General features: G+C 38.5%; 3 protein-coding genes across 4 annotated transcripts; all 3 read left to right on the forward strand.

Annotated features, from left to right (window-relative positions):
- The first annotated feature begins 3899 nt into the window (after positions 1–3899).
- Positions 3900–8522, forward strand: LOC111336751 (uncharacterized). The gene is made up of 2 exons (XM_088739193.1): positions 3900–4750; positions 6542–8522. The coding sequence occupies exons 1-2, from the start codon at positions 4672–4674 to the stop codon at positions 7396–7398; spliced, it is 936 nt and encodes a 311-aa protein (XP_088595319.1). The 5' UTR covers positions 3900–4671; the 3' UTR covers positions 7399–8522.
- A 2421-nt stretch (positions 8523–10943) lies between these two features.
- Positions 10944–13762, forward strand: LOC111336750 (uncharacterized). The gene is made up of 2 exons (XM_022942899.2): positions 10944–11584; positions 12418–13762. Exons 1-2 carry the CDS (start codon positions 11506–11508, stop codon positions 13239–13241), a joined length of 903 nt encoding a protein of 300 aa, XP_022798634.2. The 5' UTR covers positions 10944–11505; the 3' UTR covers positions 13242–13762.
- Positions 13763–16541: 2779 nt separating this feature from the next.
- On the forward strand, positions 16542–20146 carry LOC111336766 (uncharacterized). 2 transcript variants are annotated; one of them, XM_022942921.2, is made up of 5 exons: positions 16542–16557; positions 16634–16748; positions 18409–18544; positions 19555–19791; positions 19971–20146. In XM_022942921.2, exons 3-5 carry the CDS (start codon positions 18478–18480, stop codon positions 19979–19981), a joined length of 315 nt encoding a protein of 104 aa, XP_022798656.1. In that variant the 5' UTR covers positions 16542–16557; positions 16634–16748; positions 18409–18477; the 3' UTR covers positions 19982–20146. The 2 variants fall into 2 exon arrangements, with proteins under 2 accessions (XP_022798656.1, XP_088594203.1); XM_088738077.1 differs by lacking the exons at positions 16542–16557; positions 16634–16748 and having other exon boundaries at positions 18421–18544; positions 19633–19791.
- Positions 20147–20796: the final 650 nt, after the last annotated feature.

Here is a 20796-nt window from a genome sequence, read left to right on the forward strand (position 1 = left end):
TTCCTCTTCTCGTCGCTTTGATTGCAGGCAAGCATCGTTCAGCAGAACTTCCTTGTATGACTATCTTTATAGGCATGACTGTATTCCAAGTGGATGGGGTGAATTTTTCAGTAGCCGCACTATTAAAGGAGAAGTACGCGAAATTTCAGGTCATCTTGAACGCGATGCCAGGCGGTATACCATAGAGCCCTCACTCTCCGATGTATTTAACGCCTTCAAGGTCGGCAGTGTTCGACACGTAAAAGTTGTCATTTTAGGACAGGTTCCAACACCCCAAGCAAACCAGGCAACAGGCTATGCCTTTAGCCTGAGGTCAGATCAGGAACCCGCTGAGGTTCCTGCTGTCTTCAACATGCTCGTGGAGTTGGGGTGGGAGGAATACCGAGTTGGTCTGTCGAACGGGGACTTAAGATCCTGGGTTGACGAAGAGGTCTTCCTTCTCAATTCAGCACTAACTGTTCGACAAGGATCAAATAATGCAGGGTCTCATCAAAGTTTATGGAGGGACTTTATGGCCTATGTGGTGCAGGAAATCAACACTAGGGCCGGTCCAACGGCATGGCTTCTTAGGGGAAGCGAAGCTAGGGGTGCACGTAACTTGATCACGAACAGGCATCATTACGTCAAGACTGAAGGTCACCCAGCCCAGAGGGCACCTGGATCGGATCCATTCTTTGGAAGAAATTACTTCCGCTGTGCAAATCAGCACTTGCGCGAGTATCGACGTACTGAGGTTGATTGGCGGTTATCTGAGAATCGGAACTCGGAGGCACCGAGAAGGGCACACTGTTGAGAAGTTGCTGCCATTTTCCTTTTTCTAAACGTATTAAAATAGTTTTATCTATGTTATATTAGTAATGATAAGGAAATCTTTGTAAGGCACTGGTTTTCTCTTATCACTGCTTAAGAAGACCTCTCTTTCATTTTAAACAATTTCTGCGTAGTGAATAATAATGATATAACAGGTAAACGGTCATTTGCTGACTTCAACCTTCTTGACCTATTCTTTGACAAGGCTAGATAGATTGGGTTTTTTAAAAATAGGTTCACTCTTACTTTCTTTTTCAACTTGTACATCTATCCGCATCTGCGGTTTAAGGTTTCACTGTAAGGGGAGTAACGACTCCGAAGATTGGTGGCACTGTGAGGTCGCACTTTATGGAAGTTACATGAATTTGTTAGTGCAAGTTTAGGCTGCAAATACGGAGTGGAAATGTACTTGAATGGCAAAAAGGAGAGTGCTATACAGTGTTTGCCTTTTACTAAGTTCATCAGTTTTGAGCCTATCCTTTACCTTGTAACAAACAGCTGGACTCATTGCCATCAAAGTAAAAGGGAACTGGGGAGCCGCATATGATCATATATCACTTAGCGATGGTAAAGTCACCAATTTCCGCTGGAAATGTACCTCAGATACTGCTGAACCAAATTGGGAGAGAGGTTTCAGCGACTCACTGTGGTAACAATAAGATAATTTATAAAAGCTAGTTCAATAATCTCACTTCCAAATTCGCCAAACCAGATATAAATTAAGAAGTAGGGGTATTAATCTAGTACAGCCTGGTTACAATAATAAATTTTTTTGTAACTATTTCACTTATAAAGTTAGTCATCTCTGGAATAAATTAATTACCTGCTGATATAAAAACATCAAATAAGATTAGCGAGTTCGTTCGTAAGCTCAAGACTTTTGATTTCAGCAAAATAGGACCCAGCTGTCAGTGCAACTCTTGTTTATAGTTATTATCGTCTTTTTGTATATGTATTTCTCATATTTCTCTCCTTACCATCACATTCAATTTACATATTTGTTAACACTTTACTTTACCTTTTTATCGCCATATACTTATACTATTATTTGTACATAATTCTTATAGTCTTACGTTTTATACATGAGCCTCAGGCTGATGAAAATATTTTGCATAACAAAGACATCTTTTTCCCATGGGTAAAATAATCTATTGTTCCTGCTATCCAACATGGCTGCTGTGCAAAACCTCTCTTGGGTAACCATGCCTCACATAAAGACAATAAACTTGATTGATTGATTTATTGATTGACTGTTCCTCTATCGGTGTGTCCTCTAGGCTCCAATAATGATTAAAACCGGCTTCTCTTGATTTTAATTTTGCTTGATAATCATAAATAATTTTAATCGATAACGATTCCATCTTTGTGAGGCCTTTGTTACACACATCAAGGCACTACACATTGAAGGCCATTAGCGTCCAAAATCAGAAATCAACCACTTTTGCATTGTCCAAAATCGGAAGTCGGCCATTAGTGTCCAAACTCCAAAATCGGCCACTAGTATCCAAAATCGGAAATTTGCCACTATTGTCCAAAATACAAATTCGGCCATTAATGTTCAAAATCCAATATCGGCCCGCGGTGTCCAAAATTAGAGAATGGCCATCATTAATGTCCAAGCTCCAAATCGACCTCTAGTGTCCAAAATCGGAAATCGTTCGTAAAACCGAAAACCACACCGGATACCAAATCCGAAAACCCGTTAGCATTTTTGACAAAAACCCAAAAAGAAATGATAAGAAAAAGGAAAATCTGCCAAATGTGATGAACAACAAAACCGAAAGACCGATATTTTTTGGCTTAAAAACCCAAAAATTGATCTAGTAAATAGCTAAAACTTAAAAATCGGAAATACCAATGCCCTTCTCATAAAGAGAGTGATACCAATTAAATGCAAATCTGCCTCACGGTGCAAAATGGATAATAACTACAAATGATAGACAGCAAAGTGTACATTGTGGATTGAATCGTTTTTCGAATGACGCGTTCTTAACTTAGGGAGAAGAGGTAGATGTTTGAGGCTGGTTAGCAAAACAGGTTGTGGTTATTCATCGTGGTAAAAAACACTTTAAAAGAGAAATTTACTCGTTTGTCTCACGATGCGGTCACTTGTGATGCGGATCGCAGCGTTCCGACGGCATAGTGCTAATCATCTTTAGGCGATGAAGTGGACAGTGCACGTGTCACCTATATGCTGTTGTGCTTAGCTGTGATTGGATGGAATTCCACGGCTGTTATTGGGGCAGACTAGCTTTACGTATGCAGTCGAAACGTTGCGATCCACATCTCAAGTGACCACATAGTAAGACAAACGATTACATTTCTCTTTAAGATGGTTAGCAGATCTTCACTACTATTATGTTATTTTTTAGGAGCAAAACTTAGCTGCTTAGGGTTGACAAAACCAAAGAGGTTGTTGAAAAAGGCTCAAGTTCTAGCTTTTGGAGCGTCACCTTTATCTTGGTTTTCTTTTTCTTTTTTTCGGATAGCTCTCCGTCGCCTGTTATTGTATTTCTTAATCACCGGGATCCTCTGCTTAGGAATCTCTCCATTACACATTTTCTGTTTATTAGAAAAATAGTTGTTTTTGTTTTTTTTTTTTCTTTTTTTTTTTTTTTTTTTTCACAATTGGCTTTGTAAGGGTGAGAATCACGTTGATAACTTTTACGTAATTTCCCAGCTGGTGGTGTCAGGTGTAATAAGTGTGCTTTGAATCGCCGAAGGTTTGCATGGGTGGCGTAAGTCGAATGCCTCATGCAATCAATCACATTCCTTGATTCTTTTCTGCATAAATTGTCCAGTCCCACCCATATAAAACTTTACGGCATCCACAAATAATCCTGTAAACCACATAATCTTAATTATAAGAAGTGTCAACATGGCTAATTCTCTTTCAAAAGAACTGACCATGTGACAATTCTTAAATCAACTGCCAAAAGGCTAAGTGCCCAATAAAACGAACAAAAGAGAACCAAATATTCTTACCTCATTTATAAGTAATTTAGCCACGACTGTATTTATTCCTGACTTAAGATACAAGCAATTCAGTTCATGTCCCCTTTTGTCCTCAAGCGACTGAAAACCAAAGGGTGAGTATTAATATCTACTTTATTGGTTCTATCGTCATTCGTAAAGCTTTACATTTCGACATCCAGATATTCGACATGTCTTATTTTCAAAATATAATGATTTAGAAGTTCATTACCTACAAAATCTTCGGAAAATACTCCCCGAGTATCTAACTCAGTCAGTAATGACTAATTTGTCTTCTCTTTTTTAGCAACCAAAAAAAGCTCAAGGTGCAAAGTACTTCATTGTCAGCCAATCGATTGTAATTATAGAAAAAAAACCCTTTAGTAAACGCAAAAGAAGATCTAGATACACTACCAAGGACGTAACCTGTTCGGATTTCAAGTGAAAACAAAGAATAGAGCTCGAGGAAACTGCAGTAAATAACTAATAAATATGTCATATAATTCTATTTTTGTAAACCGCTTGGCCAACAAAATGCCTCACAACTCGGGTATAAATGTTTAACTGTACTTCACATGTCAAAGTACTAAACTCATTAATCCCAAGGAGTGACTAGGATCTTTTATCTCCTCACAATTTTGCGTACCGCTGGATCAAACACTAACATCGTGACAACAAAGGAAATGATCGCTCGATAAATAAGCTCTTATTTTTCAAACAATCTCTCTTCTAGACCCCATAAGAACTGTGGAGAGGTTAGTCTGACGTTATATTATGGCTTATGGCGTTCTTCTGTTTTTGTTTTGTTTTGTTTTATTGCTTGGCTTTGTTTTTGTTTTCTTTTTTATCCCTAATCCATAGAAAGGATTCAATACCTTTAGTCTTCCAATGGCTGTGACTCCAGTAATTTTCCTAATCAGCCTGTTGACATGCGCTATGGCTGCTGAATACGAACTGAGTACTGACGGTAAGAAAACTTGCAGTTTACTAAACCCTTTCCTTGTAAAAAAAAAACTGAACACAAATTTCTTTTCGACAGTGGAAACGAATTTTATTTGCGAGAGAGCACAAATTATTTAGATAACAAAGGCTCCACGTCCACTCTCGAAATCTCTTTACACATACAAGTATAACCTGCCTGTTAAATGGTAACCGCTTTGTTTTTCCTGTCGATGTGGAGTTGTCGCGGAGTGCCAAGTAACCACTAGGCCTTTATAGATTATGCTAGTAAAAGTAGCATATTATGCTAGTAGCTTTGCTTTTCTTGGCGTCGTTCATGTTAACCCGGGCTCAGACCGTTTCAAACGCCGCTCAGTGATTCACAGTGAACTAAAAATGCTACTACTTGCACCAAAACTTAAAACATCGAATAACGTCACCAAGTGCTTAGGAGTAGAGATGAACAATGATAAAAATGTAGCATCAAAAATCATCCGATAATTATCAAAATTTGCGAATTATAATAGCATTGCTACTTGGCAAAAGTTATGCCAGTTTGCTCAAATTATGCCAAAAATTATGCCAAAAATTATGCCAAAAATGATGCTAGCACAATCTATAAAGGCCTAGTAACCCCTCCTCTAGTCATCACCCGCCAAGATCACGTGCGGTGACAACGTTATATGTACTTCCGTGATGTTGCAGTTTGTAGAGTTGATATCAATTCACGTGGCTCACAGGAATAGTCATGAACTTTTTCAAGGGAAAAAAAAACTGTGCTTGCTCAATAACATGAAATCTAAGTGATTCAAAATACAAATTTTCATATAATTTCGAAGTTAAAGAGTCCCGAAATAAACACGACTCGAGAGTGGCATGTCAATGAAATGAACATAGAAGGGTACAGCTCCTGGGACCCGCCTTGCTTTAAGTGGAACTGTATTCCAAAAACTAACAGTTTTTGCATCAACGATTAGAAATAATGCATGAAATTAAGACAATGCTAGTGTTTTGAAAGCCCAAATGTAAACCTATTCTTTGAAAGTTGTATTTATATTTAATTAAAGTTCGGCCGTTAGCTTCCTAGCCGCTTACATTGGACGCAACTAAGTCCCGCCCATCCTTTTCTCCACTTCTATGTGCACCGCCATTTTGAGTATTGCTTAGCTTTCGGGCCGCTTACCTTGGACGTAACTAAGTCCCACCCATCCTTTTCTCCACTTCTATGTGCACCGTCATTTTGAGTATTGCTTAGCTTTCTAGCCACTCACCTTGGACGTAACAAGTCCCACTCATCCTTTTCTCCACTTCTATGTGCACCGACATTTTGAGTATTGCTTAGCTTTCTAGCCGCTTACCTTGGACGTAACAAGTCCCACCCATCCTTTTCTCCACTTCTATGTGCACCGCCATTTCGAGTATTGCTTGGCTTTCTAGCCGCTTACCTTAGACGTAAGTCCCGCCCATCCTTTTCTCCACTTCTATTGCTATAAATGGAAACATTAGGAAACCAACCAAAAAAGGTATTTTTTGACATAAATTATGATAAATAGTCAAGTAGCTGAGCGTGTGTTAACTTGCTGTTCAAAATGGGAGCGTCCATTTCTTCATTAACGAATGTTTAGTAAAGTTAAAAACAAATTTTCTGAAAAAGCGCTTAGAGGAGCATGTTTATGAGCACAATTCAGTGGCGGAGATGAAAATTGTCAGGTTTCTGGGATCTATTTCAACTTTCAAAAGTTGCAAGTGTCGGTTACAATTAAATGCAGCAGATGGTTGTATCGCGCAATTTGTTAACGAAATGTCCTTTTTGTCTCAGTCTTAGGGATGCAACATACAGCGAATGTCAACGCAAATACAAGCAGCTTGGAGGCACGTTCAGCTTCCTCTTCTCGTCGCTTTGATTGCAGGCAAGCATCGTTCAGCAGAACTTCCTTGTATGACTATCTTTATAGGCATGACTGTATTCCAAGTGGATGGGGTGAATTTTTCAGTAGTCGCACTATTAAAGGAGAAGTACGCGAAATTTCAGGTCATCTTGAACGCGATGCCAGGCGGTATACCATAGAGCCCTCACTCTCCGATGTATTTAACGCCTTCAAGGTCGGCAGTGTTCGACACGTAAAAGTTGTCATTTTAGGACAGGATCCAACACCTCAGGCAAACCAGGCAACAGGCTATGCCTTTAGCCTGTGGTCAGATCAGGAACCCGCTGAGGTTCCTGCTGTCTTCAACATGCTCGTGGAGTTGGGGTGGGAGGGATACCGAGTTGGTCTGTCAAACGGGGACTTAAGACCATGGGTTCGCCAAGGAGTCTTTCTTCTCAATTCAGCACTAACTGTCCGACAAGGATCAAATAATGCAGGGTCTCATCAAAGTTTATGGAGGGACTTTATGCAATATCTGCTGCAGGAAATCAACAATAACGCCGGTCCAACGGCATGGCTTCTTTGGGGAAGCGAAGCTAGGGGTGCACGTAACTTGATCACGAACAGAGATCATTACGTCAAGACTGGAGGACACCCAGCCCAGAGGGCACCTGGATCGGATCCATTCTTTGGAAGAAATTATTTCCGCTGTGCAAATGAGCACTTGAGTGAGTATGGACGGACTGAGGTTGATTGGCGGTTATCTGAGAATCGGAACTCGCAGGCGCCGAGAAGGGCACACTGTTGAGAAGTTGCTGTCATTCTTATTTTTTCTAAAATTATTAAAATGATTTTCTATATATTAGATTAGTAATGATAAAGAAATCTTTGTAATGGACTTGTTTTCTTATATCACCGCTTAAGAAGACCTCTTTTTTATTTCAAATAATTTCTGCGTAGTGAATAACCGTAAACGCTCATTTGCTGACTTCAACCTTCAGGACCTATTCTTTGACGAGGCTAGATAGATTGGGTTTTTTAGAAATAGGTTTCACTCTTTTTTTCTTTTTCAACTTGTACATCTATCCGCATCTGCGGTTTAAGGCTGGTTTCACTGGAAGGGGAGTAACGACTTCTGAAGATTGGTGGAACTGTAAGGTTACACTTTATGGAAATTACATGAATTTGTCAGTGCAAGTTTAGGCTGCAAATACATAGTGTAAATGTACTTAGATGGCAAAAAGGAGAGCACTATGATGATTGCCTATCACCAAGTTCATCAGTTTTGATCCTATCCTTTTACCTTTTAACAAACAGCTCGACTCAGTCAGTACTCATTGCCATCAAAGTAAAAGGGAACTGGAGGGCCGTATATCATCACTTATAACCCACCCATTAATTTTGGCGCGATTTTATTGGTTTACGTCACGTACTGCAAAATCACAGGACAGTTTTCACGCAATAACTCCGTCCGCGTCGATATTTGTCCCACGATTTTTCCGTGAAAAAGAAACTATGATAGTCAACACAAGAGTTTCAACTTTTCCGTTGTCCTATTTACATGGACGGAAACCAAACTATTTTTTTGAGTCTAGCGATAGTGACATTAAGGAGCTGGTCGCATTAACTGTTCCGGAAAGTACAAAAAACAAAAAAACAAAAAAACAAAAATGCTGTCAATGTCCTTGAAGGTGAACCAAAAGCGCCAAGTTTTCGAATTTTTCATCTAAGAGGCGTTATGAGAGTTAATTTCAAATGACAGCTTGTCAAGTTTTGGTCCAAACACACTGAAAATAAAGTTATTTAAACCAATCAAATGTACTTGCTTGCTTGCGTCATTCACACGCATTCGCCATCAGATCCCCACTGGCTTTTTTACTGTGTTTACGCGCAGTTTAATTGTAATGTGAAAGTTATTACGAGGGTTATAAGATAAATAAACCCCGTTCTGGCTTGCTGGTATGTCTGCCGATAATGTCCTTGGCTGAGAGATTATCCTTAAAATTTCATATTTGCCCTCGAAGCTTCGCTTCTTGGCCAAATATTAATTTTTCGGACAATCTCTCAGCCGCGGACATTATCAGCCGAAATACAAGCCGACCGAAGGGGTTTATTTTACTAAATATCGTTTAGCGATGTTAAAGTCACCAACTTAAGCTGGAAATGTACATCAAGCACTGCTAAACCAAATTGGGAGACCAGGTTTCAACGACTCACTGTGGTAATATCAATGATAACTTATAAAGGCTAATCTCACTGTTCCTCTATTGCTCTATCCTCTAGGCTCCAATAATGATTAAACCAGGCTTCCGTTGATTTTAATTTTGCCTGTTAATTATAATCAATTTTAATTGATCGCGATTCCATCTTTTGTGAGACCTTACACAAAACAAGGCACTCCGCGTTGTAGGCCTTTAGCGTCCAAAATCAGAAATCAGCTACTTTTGTCCAAAATCGGAAATCTGCCAACAGTGTCCAAAATTCAAATTCGGCCACTAGTATCCAGACTCGACCACTAGTGTCCAAAATCCAATATCGACCGCTGGTGTCCAAGTTAGAGAATGGTCATTAATGTCCAAACTCCAAATCGCCCTATAGTTTTCAAAAATCGGAAATCGTTCATAAAAACCGAAAATCACATCGGATACCAAATTCGAAAACCCATTGGCATTTTGGACAAAAACCGAAAAAAAATGCTAAGAAAAGGAAAATTTACAAACTGTGATGAACACCAAAATCGAAAGACCGATGTTTTTTGGCCTAAAAACCCCAAAACAGATCTAGAAAATAGCCAAACTTTAAAACCGGAAATACCAGTGTCCTTCTCACAAAGAGGGTGATGAGGGATACCAAATAAATGCAAACCTGCTTTACGGTGCAAAATGGTAACAACTGCAAATGATGGACAGCAAAGTGTGAATTTTGGATTGGATCGTTTTCGTATGACGCGTTCCTAACTGAATGAGAAGACATATATTTTTGAAGCCGGTCAGCATTTTAGTATAAGGCGCAAAACCTAGTCGCTCAAGGTCGACAAAACTCAAGAGTTTGTTGGAGAGGGTTCAAGTTTAGCCTTCGAAACGTCACCTTTTCCTTCGTTTTGTTTTGTTTGGTTTTTTGTTTTTTTTTTAGAGCTCTCCCTCGCCTACTATTGCGTTTTTTTTTAATCCCCATAATCCTCTGCTCAGGAATCTCTCCATTGCACATTCTCTACTGTTAATAATAAAAGTTTTTTTACCGTCGTCGAACAGTGTAATGGTGAGAATTGCGTCCACTACCTTTACGTAATTCGCCAGCAGGTGATTTCAGGTGTGATGAAAGTGCCTTAAATCGCCGAAGGTTTGGGTGGCGCAAGTCGAATGTCTCATGCGATCAATCACACTCCTTGATTCTGTTCTTCATAAAGTGTCCAGTCCCACCCATATAAAACTTTGTCGTATCCACAAAAAATCCCGTAAACCACATCATCTTAATTAGAAGTGTCAACCTGGCTAATTCTCTTTCAAAAGAACTGACCATAGCGTGTGGCAATTTTTAAACCAACTGCCAAAAAGCTAAGTACCCAGAAAGGACGACAATCATATATTTGAACTCCATTTCCTAGTTCAAATTTATTTCTAGGAAAAAAAAAAAAGTAAAGCAAGATGATTTGTATTATTCATTTGATAACTCGATCTTGAAGAATGTCCGTAGACGCACAAATGACCAGGATATTGAAATGAATTGGAATTAAAATTTAAATTCCTAAGTCTCACTTCGACTGATTTACTATAAGTCGTCTTAAAGCATTGGAGACACATTTTAAAACATGAGCAGCGTTAACGACCAAATGACCCGTAAATGGAGGTTCGAAGGAAAAAAAAAATGGTAGTAGTCTGTACTCAACAGATGATCCAGCTTCAACAAGCCGTCGCCATTTTGCTGAGTCTATCTATTGACCCAGCTCTTCCTTTGCCTCTATAGTCCAGGATCGACGCCGGGGCAGAGATTTTATTTCACCAGTCACGGACGTAGCTTTAACGGATGATGGATACCGAAAAGAACGAACAAAAGAGAAAAAAATATTCTTACCTCATTTATGAGTAATTTAGCCATGACTGCAGTTATTCGTGCTTTTTAGATTTAAGCAATTTCAACTTTTGTCCTCGAGCGACTGAAATATCCAAGGGTGAGTACCAATATCTCTTTTATTTCTTTTATCGTAATTCGTAAAGTTTTACATTTCCACATCCAGATATTCGACGTCTTATTTTTGAAAAATAATGATTTAGAAGTTCATCAACTACAAATGCTGCGGAAAATACTCCTAGATTATCTAACTTAAGTAAAGACAAATTTGTCTTCCCTTTCTGCGACAACGTTAAAGCTATAGTTACATATTAATTATCAGTCAGTTAGTCGATTGTAAATACAAAAAAAAAAAAAACGCTGAGATCATTACCTGTTCGGGTTTCGAGAATGAAAAAAGAAATGAATACAGTTCGAGGGAAACGGCAACAAACTACTAATAAATATATCATATCATTTCTTCTTGAAACAGCCCAGCAAAATGCTTCACAACTTGGATGTAAATGTTTACCTGTGCTTTAAATATCAAAGTGCTTTAACCCATGAAACTCGAAGAGTGACTAGATCTTAATTTCCTCACAGCATCATCACTGGATCAAAAATTATCATTCTGAGGATAAAGGAAATGATTGCTCCATAAAGAAGTTCTTATTTTTCAAACAAACTCTTCTCTAAACACCATAAGTACCGTAGAGAGGTTAGGTTTAGGTTATAAAATGGTTTATAAGGTTATTCATGATAATTCTTCGGTTTTTTGTTTTGTTTTGTTTTGTCTTATTGCTTGGCTTTGTTTTTTTTCTTTTTTATCCCTAATCCCTAGAAAGGATTCAATACCTTTAGTCTTCCAATGGCTGTGACTCCAGTAATTTTCCTAATCACACTATTGACAAGCGCTATGGCTGCTGAATATGAACTGAGTACTGACGGTAAGAAAAATTGCAGTTTACCAACCACTTTCCTTGTAAAAATCTGAATACAAATTTCTTTTCGACAATGGAAACAAATTTTATTTGCGAGAGAACACAAATAATTTAAATGATAAAGGTTACGCGTTCACTCGCGCTTCTGAAAAGCGGCATTTCGAAATTTCTTTACACATTACAAGTATAACCTGCTTGTAAAATGATAACAGCTTTGTTGTTCCTGTCGATGTGGAGTTGTCGCCACTCAAAATTGAAGCGTCCATTAACAGACACAGACATCTTTATTTAAACAGGATAGCCCCTTCAGTGTAGTAAACACTGGTATCAATGGGGGTCCTGTTACCCACCCATCCCACCCCAGGGGAGGACACCCATCACACAGTAATCTCGTGCGTGGGAAATTAACGTCTCCTGCCCCTAACCCTGCAGGAGACGGGACCTCCATGTATTCGTCCCTATCGAGAAGACTAGAAGATCTAACCATTTCTTGATGTTATAGGAAGGTAGCATATTCTTCTCAATTATTTTAAGACCCTGATTGTTAGTCCGGCCGGGGCTTAAACCCTCGACCTCCAGCAAAACAGTCCAGCGCTCTATCCATTGAGCTAACCGGGAGGCGGTTTTACGAATGGTTAGTAAAGTTGAAGACATATTTTAGATCTGAAAAAGCTTTTGAAAGCGCATCTTTATGAACACAGTTCAGTGGCGGAAATAAAAGTTGTCTGACATTTGGGACTCACTTCAACCTTTAAATGTTTGAAGAATCAGTAGCAATACATACAATTATCACGCAATTTGTTCACGAAGTGTCCCTTTTTCGATTCTCTCCGTCTTAGAGAAGCAGCATACAGCAAATGCCTACGCAAATGCAAGCAGCTTGGAGGTACGCTCTTCTTCTCGCCGCATTGATTGCAGACAAGCATCATTCAGGAGACACACCCTGTATGACTATCTCTATACGTATAACTGTGTTCCAAGTGGATGGAGTCAATTTTTCGGTAGTCGCACTGTTAGAGGACAAATACAAAGAATTTCAGAATCTCTTCAAAGTGAAAGAGCCATAGAGCCCTCACTGGCCAGTGTATTTAACGCCTTCAGTGTTAGCGCTCAAAACGTAAAAGTTGTCATTTTAGGTCAGGATCCAACACCTCAGGCAAACCGAGCAACAGGCTTTGCATTTAGCCTACGGCCAGGGGAGGAACCCTCTGGGGTTCCTGCTGTCTTCAACGTGCTAGTGGAGTTGGGGTGGGAGGGATACCGAGTTGACCTGTCAAACGGGGACTTAACACCCTGGGTTCGCCAAGGAGTCTTCCTTCTTAATGCAGCACTAACTGTCCGACAAGGATCAGCAGGGTCTCATCAACGAATTTGGAGGACATTTATGGAACATGTACTGCAGGAAATAAGCTCAAACGCCAGACCAACGGCATGGATTCTTTGGGGAAGAGAAGCCCAGGGTGCACGTCGCTTGATTGCCAGAAATCATTACGTCAAGACTGGAGGACACCCAGCTCAGCGGACGCCGGGATCGGATCCATTCTTTGGAAGAAATTACTTCCGCTGTGCAAATCAGTTCTTGCGTTCGAATGGACGTGGTGAGGTTGATTGGCGGCTAGGTGAGAATAGGCACTCGCAGGCGTCGACAAGGGCGAGCTGTTGAGAAACTGCTGTCATTTTTCACTTTTCTGAAATTATTATAATCTGTTGTCATTTTTCACTTTTCTGAAATTATTATAATCTGCTGTCATTTTTCACTTTTCTGAAATTATTATAATCTGCTGTCATTTTTCACTTTTCTGAAATTATTATAATCTGCTGTCATTTTTCACTTTTCTGAAATTACTATAATCTGCTGTCATTCTTCACTTTTCTGAAATTATTATAATCTGCTGTCATTTTTCGCTTTTCTGAAATTATTATAATCTGCTGTCATTTTTCACTTTTCTGAAATTATTATAATCTGCTGTCATTTTTCACTTTTCTGAAATTATTATAATCTGCTGTCATTTTTCACTTTTCTGAAATTATTATAATCTGCTGTAATTTTTTACTTTTCTGAAATTATTATAATCTGCTGTCATTTTTCACTTTTCTGAAATTATTATAATCTCATATATACCATGTTAATTATGATAAGGATATAATAATCGTTCAATAAATGTATGACATATCGAGTAGTTAATGAAACACTTTTTAGTATTCTTCTTTGGTTCGATATCCTTTGCAAATCAAGTATGTTTCCATTTCGTCGTGTTATTTGTTTAAAGTTAAAGTAATCAATGACGGATCAAAGGGCAACCCAGAATGCACACTATACCCCCCTTATTTTGGAAAAATTAAGGCGCAGAAGGAAGAAAAGCTGGCAGGTGTACACCCACACAAAAAATCGCTGCCCTCCCTCGCCCTATTCTTCTTTGGTTCGATATCTTTTGCAAATCAAGTATGATTCCATTTCGTCGTGTCATTTGTTTAAAGTTAAAGTAATCAATGACGGATCAAAGGGCAACCCGGAGTGCACTCTATCCCCCCCTTATTTTGGAAAAAGTAAGGCGCAGAAGGAAGAAAAGCTAGCAGGTGTACACCCACACAAAAAATCGCTGCCCCCCCCCCCCCATCCCTTGGCTCAAGGTCTGGATCCACCACTGGTAATTGCAATTAAAATAAATTTACAGACATCCCGTTTCCTTTGTTTAACTTTACATAACGTTAAATTGGGGGTGGGGTGGAGGGGGTGGAGGGGGACGAATGTTGCCCTGAAATCTTTTGAGTCTTGAAAACTCTTAATCCGACCTCGAAATCGCGTTAGCTTTCTAGACGAGTCGTGAGGTTGTGGCACAGTTCTCAAATTACCGCTTTTTATTTCCTTTTTCCTTTAACCTTGGTGTCGATGAAAAGGTTCCAAGAGTAGTTTGGCCTTATATTTTGTGATCGACCGAGGTCTGTTTATGAATGATCGTTTTAGTTTGAAAATGTTACAAAGTAGAAGCTGATATCTTGTGGAAGTTCTAAGGCACCATTTGGTGGTCGTAACCAGTACCTTGCAAATAACCACTCAGAGTAAAATCCTGTAGTTTTAAGATACCGGCAAGAATCTTAGCGTCTCTGGAGTCCCGTTTTGTGGAATTCGCGAGCCATTTTTGTACAATTTAAGATAAACTGCATACTTACAAACAATGTAAAAGGTTGTCATTCCAAATGCAATTTTTGGGCCAATTCCATTCTCAGCTCCTAAACAAATCGACTGCGGTTAAACGCGGTCTGTACCCTTATTGACAACGATATTCATCATTACGGTGGTAAAAATGTTGCGGACTCACGAAGCGCAGCCAATGATGTCAAATATCGTTGTCGATAAGAGTACAGACAAGGCAAGATGAGTGATTGATAGATATTTAAAAGGGTTGTACGTGGGACAAAGTGTCTAAGACGGGCAACAACACCAACAGTTCTGCTTATTTTTAACGCAACATTATTAATTTGAAATTTCCAACTTAAATTGCTGTTAAATAGGACGCCAAGATATTTAACATGGTGTTCGCACTGAAGCGTGGTAGGAATTTGAGGACAGTTATCGATCATTTTAATGTTAACCAAGTAGTTCAACTTATGTTGATATGGACGAAAGATAGCATAGTTTGACTTTTTAGCATTGAGCGTTAACTTATTTACATTGAGCCAGTCAGAGACTCTGAGCAGTTCGCTATTGACGGTTTTTTCAAGAGATTTCAAATTAGAGTCAGCATACAACAAGCTCGTGTCCTCAGCAAAGAGATAGAATGACAATTTCGCCGAAGAGTTATGAATATCGTTAATATAGATTAAGAATAACAGAGGACCAAGTACAGACCCCTGTGGGACACCACATGAGATCATACATTCGGTAGATGAGTTAAAACTCACTTCAGTTACTTGTGAACGACCGAGAAGGTACGAGGCAAACCAAGCATTGATAATTCGTCTGATGCCATAATGATTAAGTTTTTGGAGCAAGATTAAATGGTCGACGGTATCAAAGGCCTTTTTTAAGTCTAAAAAGACCCCGCAAGTTAAAAGTTTTTGGTCCATATTGTTTTGTATGACATGAACAATATCAATAATGGCATGTTGCGTGGAATGGTTTTCGCGGAAGCCATACTGCGACTTAAATAGAATATCGTTTTCACCAAGATAGGATTTGAGGCGGTGGTTCATTAATTTTTCAAATATCCGATTGAAAATAGATAGTAACGATATCGATGATAATTACAAGGGTCAGTCTCATCGTGATTTTTGTACACAGGAACAACTTTCGCTTTTTTTCAGTTTGGATGGAAAGATGCCCTTTTGCACAGATATGTTTATGATGATGGAGAGAGGATCCGAGATAACGCGTCTTGCGTCAGTTAAAATTCGAATCGGACAAGAGTAGAGACCGTAAGTTTTATTTTTAGGGATCAGAAGTATTTCACGCTCAATTTCCTGTAGCGCAACTGGATCAAAGAAGAAAGAGCTTGGATTATAATTGGGAGACAAGTATTCGGTAAAATAACGAGATAAACGAGGTACACGTGAAGCTAGGTTTTTACCGACCGAAGAAAAGTAGTTATTGAAGATGTTAGAACTTGTTTTGTTAGAGTTACAATGTCGAATCCAGGTATCCAAAAAAGAAAAAAAAAAACCCTTTTTCAACCTTTCAGTTTCAAACACCGAACAGAATTTTACATGAAGCCTAAGAAATTTGACAAGCTTTGCAACTTCAAAGGAATTGGGTTTAAGGAGAAAAGTCGTAATTAATGTTTGTAGTACTATACTTCAAAGGTTTAAAACGTCATTAAAAAAATGCAATTAGTTATAGGACTCGGAAGACTCGTAAGCAACCTGGAAACCGAAAATTCTCATCATCATGAATAAAATATTCGTAGTCTTGTTTCTATACCCCAAGTAAGACTTTGTTTCACTTGTTTTTTATCTTTATCCAAATCACATCATCCCAACGAGTGAGTACAAATCTCTGATTTAGAAATTTATCTAAACATTTTTTGTTTCCATTCAAAAATGTTTATTGTATCAAAGGTGGCCGTTCACAGAGGTAGAAGTGTGTCGGACAACTGTTGGCTTCTCCGTTCGATTCGTTCACTTACGCTCACCGGATTTCATAATGGCAGAAGTTCTTCGCCCTAATATCTACGTAAGTAACACTGCTCTCCAACTGACAAGAGTTCAAGTTAACTTCACTCAGTACCGGTACCGAAGATTTGTGCTGTAATCGAAGAAGAACTTGCGTTAGCGAGACGAAATTTTTGATTACTAGTAGTTTCTTTGGGTTATAAAAACTCAAGAACGAACCTGCGGTGAAATGAAAATATAACTTAGGGCTTTTGGGCCACAGTTTACTTTGAACCTGAGTTACATCAGTTAGTCCTCCAAACTAACGATAATTTCATTAGCGTGTGGTTTGCTTCGAGACCAAACCAAACCATTCTTTTGTACAAAAACCTTAGGAAACGATCAGCTCGCTACCAACACGTCTAAAATCTGGTGATATGATGCATATGGTACTGTGCATAGCGATTTGATTGAAAAATTTAAACTTGAGCTTGGTTTCCGCAGATTGGGTGGTTGAGAATTTTCGATCTTTTTTAAAGCCGAGTCAACCTTGGTCTGAACAAAGGTTATCCAGCTATAGAGGTTGACCGAGCTATTATCTGCAAAAAAGCAAGAGAGCTACACCACAACAATTTCATGGGTCAGAGCGAAAGTGTCCTTTGCAATTTTGCGGAGCGCACTCCTTTGTGTAAGGGGATCTAGAACCTCGAGGAGGAACTTCGACATTAAAGACTGGGATCTGGAAGCTAAGTAGAGAAGGGTCGAGCAAGACTTCCTTAAACTCATCAGTTATAGATTATCTTTATTATTCTATGGTAAATTTTTCTTATTATTCTTTTGCGTTTAACTTTTGAAGACTTTGCATTCCCTTTGTCAAGTGACTTAAAGTAAGACATGGACTATCTAAACAACACATTATAATTTTATTATTCATAGCCATTTAATTATGTAGTTTAGGTTAGTGACATTTTTTCTTAAAAAGAGAATTGTTACTTGCAAGATTTTCTTTTTTTTCTTTTTTTTTTTTACTTTTTATATACTTTCATGTTAGATTCCGGGTTGTATGAAGTTACTCAATAAAGGTTATTTTAATTATAACTTTTTTCAGCAGTTTCATTCCTCTTAGAAATATTTACTCATTTACGAATCAAAGAAAATTTATATTGAAATAGATGTTACCTGAAAGAGAAAAGAAATAAATACGGTACCTTCATTTAATTTTAGTATAAACCATTTATTACTTTTTTGACCTTGGTTGTTTTGAAAAAATCAGAACCGATACTCGAGTCAGCTGATATTTAGCTCACCGCTTTGAGGCTCAGCAAATAACCACCAAAAACCACCGACACCGACGTGAATAGTTGTTAATTACTTCGTTATAATTAATAGCCAACAAAAAGCTATTTAATTTCCAAGCGCTACTGTTCACGGGAGACGAATTTTATTCCAACAATGATAAGTCTCTAACAATAGAAATTCTAAGGAAATGATAAGTTTTTAGACACGATTTAGCGCGTTTATGAAAAATCACGATGGCCAGAGACCGGACTTCACGTCGAGTCCAGCGTTTGTTCAGCTTTCTAGAGCCTGGATTAAAATTCGTGAACCAATTGCACCTGTATTTAAATCTGACGTAAAAAGATCACATATTTTGTTTCAATTGTAATTGTTCAGCTGTTAGCATTTGTTTATTCTACGCTTTATTACAGGCGACATTAACCAATAATGCACTCGCTCCACAGCTTCTTCGCTCAGCTGAATGATCACACCGATTCAAAATTCAGCAACGAACTCGTCACTGGCAACTTTGAATGAAAATTATGAAAGGATATCTTGAAATTTTCGCCGTGTTCAGCTATCTGACCGTTGTATATGCAGGTAAGTTTGTAGTGGTTTAACTCGTAGGAACTAAAAAAGACTGATGAGATCTTTTCACGTGATGAGCAACTTATACTAACTTAGATTCGAACGCAACAAAATTTAATCAAGAACGTTCGAAAAAATTTTAACACGCACAGTTACAAAGAGTGATATGATCAAAAGGTCTTTAGCGATCTACTATTCAAAAATATAATGTAATAACCTCTTATTAATTAACAGCTTTCTTTAGAGAAAATGAAATTGAAACAGGAAGCTGAAAGTTTGTATAAAAAAATTTGATAAAAAATATGCATGCTTCAAAGTGTTAAACCTATTTTCTTTTTATTTTCCCCCAACATCCGTAAAACTGAAATCGATTGGTTATTGACAAACTGTAACGTTCACCTCAGTGCGAATCGGATTTATATGCATGATACCGAGCGTTTTCGGGAGCTTGCACAATTTTGGCTCCGTTTTGTGTCCGAAACGATTATCCAGGAATAATTTCTCGTCCAACTACGATTTCGCTGCATTCTTGTTTGTTTCCAGTCTTAGAAATTACAGTTAATTAGCCTAAGAACGCATCAATGGTCAAGAAAGTCTGAGTGATCTAATGCGATTCCTCATAATTCTTGGCAGCGAGCTGTCACTATGTACGTGATCTACGTTTTGTTGTTGTTTAGACACAAAATGACCTATATGGCCTTGGGCTGAACAACCGGTATTTCGAGTTATTTCAGAATTCAATTTAGCCAAACATCTCAATAAGACAATGATTTTTGAGAACAGAGCCGAGAATGCATACAATGAAAAAGTGGAAATCCGGCATTTATTGACGCGCGCTTTAGATAGTAACTTTCCATCGACACCTCGACCTCAAATGATCTCCTTATCTTCGCCTCGAGGAACATATAGCCTCAGAGGGAAAGAAAACCCACTAATTCTTTTAGGGTCAGTGAATGAATAGCTTGTTATGCAAATTGCAACTTGATTCATTCTGAAAGTAATTTGCTCTCATTTTAAAACAGGTGGTGATATTGGTAATGATCACGTTACCCCCCCACCAAAGCCAGCTCATGGTAAACTGAGGTGCTTGCATTTCGCAGGCACTGATTACGTCTGTATGGTGAAATGCGATCCACCTTACGTCCCAGAAAGACCCATTCCAGCCTCATACGACTACCGTGACGGCAAATGGACGACAGTCCCTCTTGTAGACTCCAATGGAAAGCCATTTGTGTTTCCTTGGCCAAACTGTATTCAAGGTTAGTGCGGTTCACGGTTCGTGCAAATAGTTCATCTCATTTTCATAAATTAGCAGAAATATTTCGAATGCCGTGATTTGACAAAATATATTTCATATCATTTCATCCACGAAATGCTGGAATTCATGTTTGAAATTATTCTGGTACAATTAACATCCTCTCTTTCTTCGTTTTTACAGAATCCAAGTAAACCTTGGGCGGATATAGTTCTCAGCTGATCATGTCATGTGAAAAATCAATATGTAGTTAGGAACGGAAGGAAAGATTTAAAAAACACACAATATGTACTCTGTAACTTGTCGATAATTTGAAAGCAATCACTGATAAAGAAAACATAAATTACTGTGAAACAGTCCTTACAATTGTGTAATTTCTTAATTCTTTGTGCGACGAATTTTCGTTCATTCTTTTGGTTGTTAGTAAAACGCTTAACGGCGTAACGAGTAACGGCGTAACGAGAAATCGCGTAACGGGATTTATTTTAATGTTACTTTTTTTTGTACCTTTTTTTTTCATTCATCATTTTTTAAAATTTTATTGTTGTTTTGTTTTGTTTTTTTTTAAATGTGAAAATTATTATTCGTGATTAGCGGGGTTTTTCCCGCCCTTTGGCCAGAGTTACCGCATTTCCGGAGACACTAATAAGTGCGGGCGCACTTTCTCACGCTTCCATGAGGTCGGTCATGGAGGAGAACGATGACGGTAATTTTTGGACTTTCATTTTCAGTCAGTTAGTTTCCTTTCTTGCTTCTCGATCTTTTCAGTCACAGTTAGTTTAGTGTAGTTGCAGGTTTCAGTAATTGAGTAGTTTTTGAGTCCGGCGCGCTATCGAGTCCTAAAGCGATGACGTCACGTTACCATGACGCCGAAAAATTCTTTCAAAGAGAATTTTCATCAAGGTTCAATTTGAAGGAAGTTCTATTTCATGTTCTGGTAGACAACTCAACCTGAGGCTCCGGGGAATATGAAAACCTCCATGCAGACATTCTTATTTATCTCGTCACG

This window comes from Stylophora pistillata, chromosome 11 (genome assembly GCF_964205215.1).
Source record: "Stylophora pistillata chromosome 11, jaStyPist1.2, whole genome shotgun sequence".
Taxonomy (NCBI): Eukaryota; Metazoa; Cnidaria; class Anthozoa; order Scleractinia; family Pocilloporidae; genus Stylophora; species Stylophora pistillata.